Below are 13,535 nucleotides of genomic sequence, written 5' to 3'. Positions count from 1 at the left end.
TCCAGTGGAATCCACCACGGCCTAAAAGTCACAGAAAACTAAGAGGTCCAGCGTAGTATTAAAAGAGGGAAACCCAGCGGAGTCCTCGCCTTCCTCCCCGCATTCCACGTCCTGGTGCACTGAAGAAAGGGAGGGGGCGGCAGTCACCATTCCTTTGGCAGTTTACTTTATAAAAAGGATAAGTCAAAGACTTACCCGGGTGGGCAGAGCTCTCAACTCCGCCCGCCGCTTCCTCAAACTGCAATCGGCACCGCGGTCTCACTGCTTCTGTTCTCCCGCAGTGCACGAGCTGGCTCTTGTCGTTATAGCCACCAGACTGCCGCTACGCGTCCCTAGTCGCTGGTCATCTGCCTTTTTTCCTCTGATCGTTTCCCCTTTCCAGTCGCTGGTAATCTCTCTTCCCAGTCGCTGGTCGTCTGCTCCATCTGATCATCTCTACTCTCTGATCGTCTCTCGCTCTCCCCTCTGATCGTCTGTGTCTTTCCTCTGTCTGTCTCGCATTCTCCGTGTTCCATTTGCGTTGAACACCGGCTCCAAACCTCTTATGTGTCCTTGAGCACTCTGTAAATTACCTTTTCTTTTCTCTCAGGTGTGTCCAATTAGTAAAAACGGGGGAAAAGGCGGAGTCTCTCCAGGACAATTAGCCGGCAACTAAAACATGCAAACTAAATAAAACACTGCACAAAAATATAACCAATGCATGCAATATAAAAAATAAATATGTACACTTCACATTAAAATACAGCACAGCAAAACAACGTCCGTCCTTCCCTGGATGACATCAACAGCATCTTTTTTATTTTAAAATTGAAAGAAAATTATAATTTGCCCCATTTAGATGTTTTAAAGATGGATTGCTCTAATACTTTGACCACCTTTTTTCCCTCGTTCACCACACTGTGCAAACGGTACATGCATCCCTGTGCTTAGCTCGCTTGCTACCAGTGTTGGTCAAGTTACTTGAAAAAAGTAATCAGTAACTAATTACTGATTACTTCCCCAAAAAAGTAATCCCATTACTTTACTGATTACTTATTTTCAAAAGTAATTAATTACTTAGTTACTTTTTAAAAACACGATTTACAACCTGAAGAGGTGATAAAGCGATAGATCTTTCAGCCCAATTCTACTTTTTCTACATAATCCCTCATACAAAATGTAATCAAATGGAAAAGTCTCTTTTTTTTAACTTGTTTTATTAGTTTTAATCTTTTAACTTTATGCATCAAGCAAAAATTTAATTATATGCAACATTCTCTGACTTGAATAAATTAGTTTAACATTTAAACCTATTTTCTGCACATTCCAGCACATAAAATAAAATATTTTTTGTGTTTACACTCAGTCTTTCAAATAGATGCAAGTGAAACACAGCAGAAAATAAATAAAGTCAAAGACTCAGCGGTCCTGTTGCTCTATTTTCACATGTAAAGCAGGACTACGGTAGGCGGAGGTTTACCCTGGTGCAGGTGTGCCGAGGTCAGTTGATATCTATCTATCTATCTATCTATCTATCTATCTATAAAATTAAGAAAAATATGTATTTAAAAATTCTATTCCTCAGTTTTTTTTAAATACTTTACTACTGCTACATCGAGTTCATGTGATTCCTCCCCAGCCAAAAAAAGAAGAAGAAAAAAAGAAAGAAAAAGGAAAAACGTTAAGAAAGAGACTCACAAATCACAGCAGGCAAAGGGGGGTGTCGTCCCATTTTAACCCCTCGAACTCTCAAACTCGTTCAAAGTTCAGGAGGCGTAAACGGAAATGATCCAAGGGCTGGAGTCCGTTGAAAGGTGATGTATGAATCCAGCAGCAGGTCTGACATATTCGTCTTTTTTAAAAAACAAAAATGCTTGCATATATTTTGTGCACCGCGTTGGCAGTCTTGCCCTTACTGATTTACTTCCGGAATCCTTATTTTTTGAAAGATTTAACATACACATTTATTTCCATTTATGTCGGTATACGCATGAGTAGAATCAAGAAAAAGTTTTACAGTATTTTAGATCGTTTTCTAGACAAAGTGGCGGAGCATCCGCATAAGAAGTTCATAGTTTACGAGGAAAGCTCCTACACGTACAGCCAAGCCGACAGAGAAAGCAACAAAGTGGCCAGGGCTCTGTTAACGCATGCCCACCTCAAGCAGGGGGACACGGTAGCCCTCTTCTTGGGCAACGAGCCGTGGTTTGTATGGATGTGGCTCGCACTGTCCAAGCTGGGATGCACAGCGTCCTTCCTCAACGTCAACATAAGATCCAAATCCCTGCTGCACTGTTTCTCCTGCTGTGAAGCCAAAGTCCTGATCGCTGGCGCTGGTAAGCTGCGTAAATACTGCAGTAAGCTGTTGGGGTTTGTTTTAATGAAATTAACTTTAAACGTGCGCATATCTTTCGTTTTTTAATATCACGTGATCATATTGTCTAATTCATTTAAAAAGATCTTTTTGTATCTCTGACTATTTTTTTTTAATCTGGGAGGTTTGGACTGCACTAAAGTTGCATGGGTATATCTTATTAATTTCACCATCAAATAGATCGACTGTTTATTAAACACACATTTATGTAACCCTGTAATGACTGATCAGCACCTCTTTTCTTTTTACCTCCCTGGCTCTCAGACCTTCAAGGAGCAATAGAGGAGGTGCTGCCCACTTTGAAGCAGCAGGGTATCCTTGTGTTTATCCTCCGTGAGCACTGTCATGTGGACGGCATCGAAAGCCTCTCTGACAAAATTCAGATGGAGTCAGACGAGCCCCTGTCCCGTCAGCTCAGGGCCAGCATTAACATCAAGAGTCCTGCGGTGTACATCTACACATCAGGAACCACAGGTAACCTCGAGGGCTTATCTGGCCTTGACTTCTAATCTATGTTCATACAATTATCATGCAGAGGTTGAGTAAAAGGATGACAATAAAACTGTACTACATCTGCTCTTATAGGGCTTCCAAAAGCAGCTGTGATTAACCATGAGAGGGTATGGATGCCAGCTTTTGCCCTGACCTTTGCTGGTGTGCGCTCAGACGATATTGTCTACATATATCTGCCTCTGTACCACACTGCTGGCTTTCTTATGGGACTTTGTGGAGCTATAGAAAAAGGTAACACATAAAATATTACCAAAAAATAAAACCACAAATCAAGATTTCACCTGAATTTATTGCAGGTTAAACCAACATATACATGACCTCAAACTACACCCGCTTCCATTGTTTGTACTTTGAAGTCCTAAAGTTCGCCTTGCAGAGTTTACAACACTGAACTCTTAGCATGAAGCGGCATATTTGCTGAACTCTGTATCTTTCCATTTTTAGGCACCACTGTTGTTTTGAGAAGCAAGTTCTCTGCCTCCAACTTTTGGAATGACTGTAGAAAGTACAATGTGACTGTCATCCAGTACATAGGCGAGGTCATGCGCTACCTCTGCAACACACCGAAGGTAAACACAAGTTTAAGGTGTCTGTGAAGGTTCTCAGTCATCCAGGTCATCGTAGTCAAAGGAGCTTGCAAAGAAAAGCGTCTGGACTTCTTTAAGTTGCTTGAAGACGTTTCACCTCTCATCCGAGAAGAACTGAAGAAGCTTCTCGGATGAGAGGTGAAACGTCTTCAAGTAACTTAAAGAAGTCCAGACGCTTTTCTTTGCAAGCTCCTTTGACGAGTTTAAGGTCATAATTTAGTAATGACGATATTGGGATATGCATTAGAAGCTCAAACTGTTTTAATGATTTCTACCAACCTGCTTCAGTCAGGAGCATTGTTTCTTATGGTCATTGTTTATGTTCTCACCTCTCCTTTGGCCTTCTTTTAGAGAGACAATGACAAGGATCATAAGGTCCGACTGGCCGTAGGGAACGGAATAAGGGAAGACACCTGGGTTGAGTTCCTGGAGCGATTTGGGAACATTTGTATCCGTGAATGCTACGGAGCAACTGAAGGGAATGTTGGCTTTATCAACTATGGTGGGAAAATTGGAGCTATGGGCAGAGAACATTTTCTCTACAAAGTAAGATGTAGATTGGGAGATATAACCATGTGAAAAAGAAAGCACACCCTCTTTCAATTCTAAAGATAATTAGTCCACTCTTTTTTACAACGTCATTCTAGGCTGTTGAGGTTTGGGAGCATTCATTTATGCATTGATCTATTAGGGTCCAATCACATCATTTCAGTGAAGTTCAGGTCTGGATTTTGACTTGGCCATTCCAACTTTTTTTTTTCTGTAGTTGCTCTAAACATTAAGTCTGAGCTTGAGGTGATTTTACTTAAACGTCTACTCCTGGGAAGACTGAAAACTGTTTTGATCTTTTGCCACTTGTGAATAATCTTCTTACTGCAGAATGATGGATTTCCGATTTTTGGGAAGTTGCCTTGTAACCCTTCCCAGACTGATGTGCAACCAAAATTGCTTCTATAAGATCACTGCTGATGTCTTTCCTAATGGCATCCTGTTAACACAACACTTAAGTGCTCCAGACCAGCAAACTGCAGAAATGTCTGCTTCCTTTTTCCACACACTGCTTCCGCATTTTGGCTGAATCTTTGTTAAAAAGATAATGACAATGCAACATCTTGTGTGTTGTTACTCGTCTGATGTTGTATTTACTTGATTGTAAAACCTATTCCAAACCAGATTAATATATTTTATTTTGTCTTGATGCATAAAATCTTTGAAGTGAAGAGTGGGTGAAATTTCTTTTTCACATGACTTTTCTTGTTTTTGTTTTTTTCAAATGTTTGCTGGTGTATACAGCCTATATAGTATATGCAAATTATATGACTAACTCCTTTTTCTCTTCAATGTATCTGTAAACTGTTTCAGATGGCATGCAAATATGCCCTCATAAGGTTTGACACAGAAAAAGAGGAGCCAGTCAGAGACTCTAGAGGATTTTGTATTGAAGTCCCAAGAGGTGAGCCTGTTTCCTAAAGTGCCGTCTTGACTTTTAAGCTACTACTTAAACGTATGCTGTTACTTTTACTCGCAGGAGAAACTGGTCTGCTTGTGGCAAAGATTGGAAAAAGAACACCCTTCAGTGGCTATGCCAAGGACAAGCAGCAGACAGACAAGAAGAAGCTAAGAGATGTGATCGAGAAGGGCGACATGTACTTTAACAGTGGCGACCTTCTAAAGATTGACGACGAGGGATTTCTCTTCTTTCAAGACCGCATTGGAGACACTTTCAGGTCTGTGAAACATAATAAATGAATTTGACAATCTGGGTGAAAGGTCAGGACAAGGAGTACCAGAGAGTGTTTTTGCCTTAAAGTAGACATGAAACACTTTATTCTGCAATAAAAAACTGACATAGATGTAACACTGTCTGTGAAGCTAGATTTAAAAAAATAAGTAAAGCATTAAAACCCTTATTTTGAGATATATCATTTCAGAATTACAGACATTGTGGTATTATATCTGTTACAGGTGGAAAGGAGAAAATGTGGCAACCACGGAGGTGGCTGACCACCTGCTCGCAGTTGACTTTGTTGAAGAGGCTAATGTCTATGGTGTGAAGGTGCCAGGTAATAATGACACTAAAAGCAAGATTATTGTGATGTATGTCTCATAAATATTACAAACATCTTTTTTTTCCAGAATTCTAAGAAAAAAACTCAGAATTCAGAAGTTTTTTCTTGGAATTCTGAGATTAATCGCATATTTCTGACATACTGAGGAAAAACTCTGAATGTTTGGATTAATGTCTGGATTCTGAGGGTATTTTTTCTTCTTTTTACTTTGACCTTCACTGAATAGGACACGAGGGAAGAATTGGAATGGCAGCGCTGAAACTGAAAGAAAATATGGACTTTGATGGCAAAGCTTTATATCAGCATGTCAAAAACTACTTGCCCAGCTACGCAAGACCACGCTTCGTTCGCATACAGGTAAATAAAGTTCAATGAATGATCACATTAAGATATATCTGCATACATCTTAGCAATAATCCCGTAACCATTTCATTTTTCTCTGGCAGAATGCATTGGTAGTGACGAGCACCTTTAAGCAGATGAAGGTGAAGCTGGCAGAGGAAGGTTTTAACCCTGCTCTCATCAAGGATCCTCTGTTTTACCTGGAAGACAATAAGGGCTACATACCCATGACTCAGGAGTTATTCAACTGCATTGCAGAAGGAAGACTCAGGCTTTAAACGAGTTCAGCGCTGATTTTTTTATTGTCAGTCTCAAAAACATTAGTGTTGATTTATGACAAACAACATTTACATTGTGGATATACAAACATATAATGGCATGCATTTCATTTTTTTATATTTCAACTGTTTAGTCTGAAATACTTTCTTGTTTTTAATGATTTTTATATGAGTAAATCCCATATCGCCAACACTGTTATTTGGTGACTGTGTTGGTTGACTGTGTGCTGAAGTAAACTGCTTATCAATCAATAGGTGAATTATTGTGTGGATGTGAGGTACACTTTGTGCTGGTTTTGGGCTCGTCAGAGGAGTTTAGGAGCAGTGGAAGTTTCCAGTGGCGTAGGAGGGGGGGCTGTGTTTGTTACGGCAGAGGAAGACATACAGTTCACTCTTCTGCAGGTGGAGGGTAAGTGCTTTTGAGCTGCTGGAGAAACCTTCAGAGGGCAGCAGAGCTGGTGCCGACCACACTGCACCCACTGGTTACAGAAGCTGGGAATGTATGAAAGTATTGTTGCAAAATATGAGAAGTTGTAGAATAAAAAGGAACAATTTGTAGAAAAAATGTGAACGTGTACTTTGAAATTTCCACCTGTACATATTCTTCTCTACACACTGCACATGTGTTTTAAATGTAGTTACAGAAAAAAATATTCACAAATGTGTTGACTGATAGACTGATACTTTTGCAACACTGTTTGCGAGGAATGTGTTGCAAAACTTGTAACTGAAGGGTGGTCGGGGTTATAGGGGATTGGGGGCGGAGGGACCGGGAGTGGAGGTCAGCCAATGAGAAGGCAGGAGACAAAGAGGCCTCATTCTCTGCTCTGCCACGCTGGATTTACAACCACATAAGTGAGTAAATCAACATACACAGAAATCCCTCATTCCTTATTAGCAGCGGCAGCAAAAACTGGAGTAAAGACAATGTTAGCTTATTGTAACGGTGCTAAGTAGTTTAAATAAATACCAGTATAAATTACCTGATCAGTGTTCTTCCTTGACATTAGCGTTTGTGCAGTTTTTTGACAGACATTCCGACCACGTTCCAGAAGTGTCTTTAGAATGTCACCATCATCACCTTTCTCAGGTCCATTTGGGATTTAAAGGTAACTTAACTCACTCTAACAATAACAAAAACTTTGCACTGAGTCATTATGTGACGTATACGAGTAAAATCAGAACATCTGTCCTCTTTAACTCGTAATAAGAATTGAAATGAAGAGAAGATATATAGATATGTATCATTCACAACTCTTCAACTTGTGTTTTATTACAATCTTCTTAATCCTTTGACATCTGGATGTGTCCTTTAGGTCAGTGGCTCTCAAACTAGTGGCATGTAAATACATGTGCGTCATCAAGGGTTGAGCTATGGACAAATATTTAAGTCGGTCCACTTCATCAAGAAATGCAAAAGCCAAATCGGCTAACATTAGAACATATGACATACATCAGTTTTTGTGAAGACATGTGTGTGCCAACTAAGACCTTTTGCACATACAACAACAATAAACCGTGGTTCACTCCTAAACTCCAACATCTTCGTAAGGCCAAGGAGGACGCCTACAGAAGTGGTGACAGGGCCCTGTACAAGCAAGCCAGGATCACACTGACCCAGAGCTACTCCCAGAAGCTGGAAGAACGGCTCTCAGCCAACAACCCTTTGTCAGTGTGGAGGGGCCTGCAGGAAATCACCAGTTACAGACACCCCCCACCCACTGTTGAAGTAAACAAAGACCTGGCCAACGAGTTAAACACTTTCTACTGCAGGTTTAAGATGGACAGACTCCCACGCCTCACCCTCCCCTCCCCAGAGACATTGCTTCAGACATTGACCACCAACACACCTTCCACCTCTCCCCCCTTCACCCTCCCCATTCCAGACTCAACGACCACCACCACCCTCTCCAATCCAGACTCAACGACCTCCATCACACCTCTCATCCCCCTTTCCTTCTCCCTGAAACTCAGAATACACACTGAGGATGTGAGCCGACTATTTCAGAAACAGAAGCCCAGGAAAGCCCCCGGACCAGACACCTCACCCTCCTGCCTCATAACCTGTGGTGAACAGCTGGCTCCCATCTTTACTCGCATCTTCAACAGATCCCTGGAGCTGTGTGAAATTCCCTCCTGCTTCAAACGCTCCACCATCATCCCTGTTCCCAAGAAACCCACCATCACAAGACTGAATGACTACAGACCTGTCGCCTTGACGTCTGTGGTCATGAAATCCTTCGAACGACTGGTGTTAGCCCATCTGAAGGATATTACAGGCCACCAGTTGGACTCTCTGCAGTTTGCCTACTGGGCAAACAGGTCGGCAGTGAACATGGGGCTGCATTACATCCTGTAACACCTCGACCCCCCGGGAACTTATGCCAGGGTCCTGTTTGTGGACTTTAGTTCGGCTTTTAACACCATCGTGCCTGAACTTCTCTCTTCAAAACTCTCTCAGCTCAGTGTGTCACCAGCTACCCGAGTCTGTCCTGTGCTCCTCCATCACAGTCTGGTATGGTGCAGCCACTAAACAGGACAAGAGCAGACTGCAGCGGACTGTACGGGCAGCAGAAAGAATCATCGGCGCCCCCCTGCCCTCCATCCAGGATCTGTACCTCTCAAGAACCAGGAAACGGGGCGGAGGGAGATGGCTGACAGCGGACGAGAGTAGACGTGTATTCGTGAGCTCCCTGCGGTAGGCCCAGGAATCTATCTTTATCCTGACTTGCCCTCATACAATTCCGGACCATAGCAAGAGGCAAAGTTACTAAGGAAACTTCTGTATGGCAAGTTATAATTTGCGACACTCAAAACGAAAGAAAACGGCTAAAACTTCAGGACACCTGCACACATTGGCAACAAGAAATATGGTGGATGGGGAGGAGGAATTGCCAATTAGCAAATTACTCAATGCTATCAAGGAAACTAAAGAGGACCTCACGAAACATATTGACAAAAAAACGGCCGATATACAAGCAACCCTGACGAAAATTGAATCCTCTCTTAATGCGCTTTCCGAGCAGGTTGAGGAGATGGAGGCGCGAGTGAGCGCAAACGAAGACGACATTAAAGATGCACACAACCGTGTCGATAAAATGGAGAAATTGACAATGCAACTCAAAGACAAAATTGACGACTTGGAGAACTGCAGTAGAAGGTCCAACCTGAGGATACTGAACATCCCTGAGCAAGCAGAAGGCTGCGACGCTGTGGGATTTTTGGAGAAATTTATACCATAAATCCTGGGGAATGATAACTTCACCTCACACATTACCCTTGAAAGAGTACACCACGTCAGGAAGAAGTCTGACAGACCACGGCCCCTCATTGCTAAGTTTCTGAACTTCAGAGGCAAAGAGAAAGTCCTCCGACTGGCTAGAAGTAGGGGAGAGATGACGTATGAGAATAAGAAAATATCTTTTTTCCCGGATTACAGCGTAGACCTGCAACGCAGAAGAGACGAGTTCCATGACGTGAAACAGAGGCTGCGAGAGAAGGAGATTGAATATGCTCTGATGTACCCAGCGCAACTTCGCATCAGGCACCAGGGATCTATCAAAATTTTCCCCACTCCTGCTGAAGCACAACGTTATCTGAAAGATCTTCCGAGTGAGTAGACTAAAGTGATCTAATTGGATTTCAACAAAGCAATTCACTCTTGTACTCTCAGATGAGAAGCCCTCCACTGTTAAAGACTATAACATCAAGCATTGACATAGAAACTCTCCATCCTCCACTTTTCAGACGAATTGGAGATATGATTTATAGTAATCCAGTATTTGATAACTAATATAAATATTTGCTCGTTTCTCAGTTAAAATAATGTGTACGAATTCATAAAAGTACAGATTTTGTGTGCATTTATGATCATGATATCAACCCCCTACTGGATGAGTGTGATTACATCTTGATCAACCAGTTTATTTGTCCCTTACACAGTTATGTTCTGTATCCGACTGTAAAAATTTAGTACTTTGCTGTAAATATCTCACCAAGAGTGGCTAAAGTTTCAACCTTAACAGCTGCCTGGGCCACCACTATTGTTTAGCTGAATTACCTACCTAATGTGGTTTTGTTATAGGGGTTTTATGAGGCAGGTTTTTATTTTAACGTTTTGGGGTTATGTATGGTCTCTTACCAAAAATTTTACTCATACTTACGCAACTGTTCAGATAGCTCCCTGGTCTAGGCTGTATCTTACTATTATACCCATGGACAGAGCTTCACCACATCGAAACTCAGAAAAGCAGGAATGTGTTCAGAAATCCCCAGAGTTGAATACCATGACACGTACCTGTCCAAGACATTCATATTAAAAAAAAAACTTAAATTAAGGGTAATCTAACTTGTATATCTTGGAATATTAGAGGGATTAATTCACCTATTAAGAGGGAAAAAATGCTGACATACTTAAAGAGGCAGCGTGTAGATGTCGCTTTTATCCAGGAGAGTCACCTCACAGACGCTGAACATTTAAAATTACGAAGAGATTGGGTAGGCAATGTTTTTTACTCGTCATATACTTCCAAAGCAAGAGGAGTCACCCTGCTTATTAATAAACACCTGAACTTTCAACTAAATTCAGTTGAAAAGGACAAAAATGGCAGATTCTTACTTGTAGCTTGTGAAATAAATAGAAATAAGATAACTTTGATAAATATATATGGGCCCAACTACGACGACCCTTTATTCTTTAACAACTTAATAATGAAAGTGGCTACAATTGAGGGCCAGTATATTGTGGGTGGAGACTTTAATTTGGTCCTAAATCCCTCTTTGGATCGGTCCTCACCCAAAACAGCTTCACTATCCAAGGCAGCAACAGCACTGAACCAAGGTATGAAGGATATAGGCATAATTGATGTGAGGCGAAACCTTCATCCAGGCCAGAGGGACTTCTCCTTTTTTTCACCAGTACATAATACACACTCTAGAATTGATATGTTTCTTGTACCACAAAATATGACGGCAACAGTGATAGATTGCTCCTACTTAGCAACTACTTTTTCAGACCATAATCCCATTAAACTTTCCTGGGCTACCAATATGTCGCAAAGTGCAACCCACAGGTGGAGGTTTAAAAATTATATGCTAGGAGACTCTGATTTTATTTCATATATGAACACTAATATTGAAATTTTCCTAGATGCCAATTCAAACTCCTCTTCACATGCCAATATTTGGGAAGCTCTCAAAGCCTATATGAGAGGTATGGTTATGTCATACGGTGCCAATAAGGTTAAAAAGGTTAGAGAGAAGATAACTAAATTGGAGATAGACATTAAAAACTTGGAGCAGGAATATATTGCTACCAAAAAGGAAGAATACCTCAATATATTAACAAAAACAAGGTTGCAATATGATAATTTATGCACCAGCAGAGCAGAAGCAGCCATGGCCAGAACTAGATATCACTAATACGAATTTGGAAACAAAACAAGTAAACTACTGGCCTGGCAAATTAAGAAAGAAACATCTGATAAATTTATACGGACAATATTAACGGAAGATGATAAACTTCTTGATGAATCAGCACTCATAAATGCCGAGTTTAAACGGTTCTATGAAGATCTGTATAAGGAGCAAGGGATCGACAGTACTGCTGCAAAAAGATTTATAGATGGAATAACCCTTCCTAAATTACATAATGAGGACAAAGAACTGCTTGATGCAGATATATCTGAGATGGAGGTTCTTCGAGCCCTCAAGTGTTTACAAAATAATAAGACCCCTGGACCAGATGGATTCCCAGTTGATTATTAGGCTTTTTCTAATAAATTATTGACACCACTTACAAATATGATTAAAGAAGCTTTAGAAAAAAATAAATTACCAGAATCATTGGAAATTGCAACAATCACATTACTGCCAAAACCGGGCAAGGACAAACAGAGATGTGACTCTTACAGACCCCTCAGCCTCTTAAATGCAGATTTTAAAATATTATCTAAAATAATTGCACTCAGATTGGAGGACATTATGCCTAAGATAATAAATACCGACCAAACAGGCTTCATTAAAAACAGACATGGAGCAGATAATGTGCGGCGTTTGCTCCATATACTGAACACTGCTCAAAAAAACCAAGACCCACTGCTAATAATCTCCATGGACGCTAATAAAGCATTTGACAGGATTGAGCCAAACTTTCTATTTCAGGCAATGGAAGCCATGGGCTTTGGAGAAAAGTTCACCCGCTATGTTAGGACACTTTTTAATGCCCCCAGAGCCAATATCATAACAAATAATGTGCTCTCAGGCACTTTCTCTTAAACTAGAGGTTGCAGACAAGGTTGTCCAAGCTCCCCCTTGCTCTTCGCGATTGCGATCGAACCACTAGCAGTTGCCATCCGTACTAATATCTGGAATCAAATTTGGCACAAGTGAACGTAAACTTTCTCTATACGCAGATGACCTCCTACTGTATATAACGGACCCTCTTAAATCAATTCCCTCTTTAATGAAGTGTCTTAAAGAATACAGTGCAGCCTCAGGATACAAGTTAAACTATACCAAAAGTGAGATTATGTTATTAAATATACAAGATAACCGTATTAGAGCTCTTACTGACCCATTACAGTGGTGTAATAATGGATTTACGTATTTGGGTATACAAATTGGTAAATCCGAGGATCAAATATTCAAACTAAATTATATCAAACTGTTGGAGCAAACCAAACTTAATATTCAGAGATGGATGGATTTTCCATTATCTCTTATAGGGAGAATTAATGTTATTAAAATGAACACTTTGCCTAAGTTTATCTACTTATTTCAATGTCTCCCTACAAATGTTCCTAAAAGTTTCTTCAAAGAGCTTAATAAACTCATAACTTCTTTCATATGGCAAAAGAAAAATCCAAGAGTCAAACTCTCCTCACTACAGGCCCCATATTCAAGGGGAGGACTTAAGTTACCAAACTTTAGGAACTATTATCTTGCCTCCCAGTACCGATCAATTTGGATCTGGCTACATGCAGAGAGGAGTGAGGTTCGATGGGTTCCAATAGAACAACATGAGGTGAACCCCATACCATTAAAAGATGTTCCATTTTTAGGTACAAAAAAATGTCTATCCAAGCTCACAAACAATTTGATAATATTAAACACCTTCTGTGCCTGGCAGGAATCCCACTCACTTCTGAAAATAAATATCTCATTTCTTAGAAGGACACCCTTATGGGGCAACCCTGATCTCTCTCATCATATTGCTGACCCAATATTGCGGGGATGGAAGGACAGAAATATTCGAACTGTTGCCGACTTATACAATAATGATACATTTATTGACTTTCAACAACTAAAGGAAAAATTCAAACTCCCAGGACAAAGTTTCTTCAAATTCCTACAAATAAGAGATTGGGTCAAAGAGAAATCCAAAGGATTATTC

The 13,535-nt window shown here is 40.7% G+C and overlaps 1 protein-coding gene across 4 annotated transcripts; it reads left to right on the top strand.

Annotated features, from left to right (window-relative positions):
• Positions 1 to 1,466: 1,466 nt before the first annotated feature.
• LOC113020161 (very long-chain acyl-CoA synthetase-like) lies at positions 1,467 to 6,394 on the top strand. Of its 4 annotated transcripts, none has more exons than XM_026163911.1 (12): positions 1,467 to 1,479; positions 1,619 to 1,793; positions 2,147 to 2,315; positions 2,618 to 2,827; positions 2,939 to 3,097; positions 3,311 to 3,435; positions 3,805 to 3,999; positions 4,816 to 4,906; positions 4,982 to 5,180; positions 5,419 to 5,516; positions 5,749 to 5,879; positions 5,969 to 6,394. In XM_026163911.1, exons 3-12 carry the CDS (start codon positions 2,195 to 2,197, stop codon positions 6,140 to 6,142), a joined length of 1,503 nt encoding a protein of 500 aa, XP_026019696.1. In that variant the 5' UTR covers positions 1,467 to 1,479; positions 1,619 to 1,793; positions 2,147 to 2,194; the 3' UTR covers positions 6,143 to 6,394. The 4 variants fall into 4 exon arrangements, with proteins under 4 accessions (XP_026019696.1, XP_026019705.1, XP_026019677.1 ...); XM_026163920.1 differs by having other exon boundaries at positions 1,619 to 1,816; XM_026163892.1 differs by having other exon boundaries at positions 1,619 to 2,315.
• The last annotated feature ends 7,141 nt before the right edge of the window (positions 6,395 to 13,535 follow it).

This window comes from Astatotilapia calliptera, chromosome 1 (genome assembly GCF_900246225.1).
Source record: "Astatotilapia calliptera chromosome 1, fAstCal1.2, whole genome shotgun sequence".
In the NCBI taxonomy this organism is placed as follows: Eukaryota; Metazoa; Chordata; class Actinopteri; order Cichliformes; family Cichlidae; genus Astatotilapia; species Astatotilapia calliptera.
This window is presented reverse-complemented; position numbering and strand designations above follow the sequence as displayed.

What these genes read in the sequence shown, in the direction of transcription:
- LOC113020161 (XM_026163892.1), top strand. Translation starts at nt 1,850, where the DNA reads ATGCTTGCATATATTTTGTGCACCGCGTTGGCAGTCTTGCCCTTACTG. An exon ending in TTGTGGAGCTATAGAAAAAG is followed by an intron (nt 3,098 to 3,310) that starts GTAACACATAAA and finishes TTCCATTTTTAG; the next exon opens with GCACCACTGTTGTTTTGAGA. An exon ending in GAGAACATTTTCTCTACAAA is followed by an intron (nt 4,000 to 4,815) that starts GTAAGATGTAGA and finishes AAACTGTTTCAG; the next exon opens with ATGGCATGCAAATATGCCCT.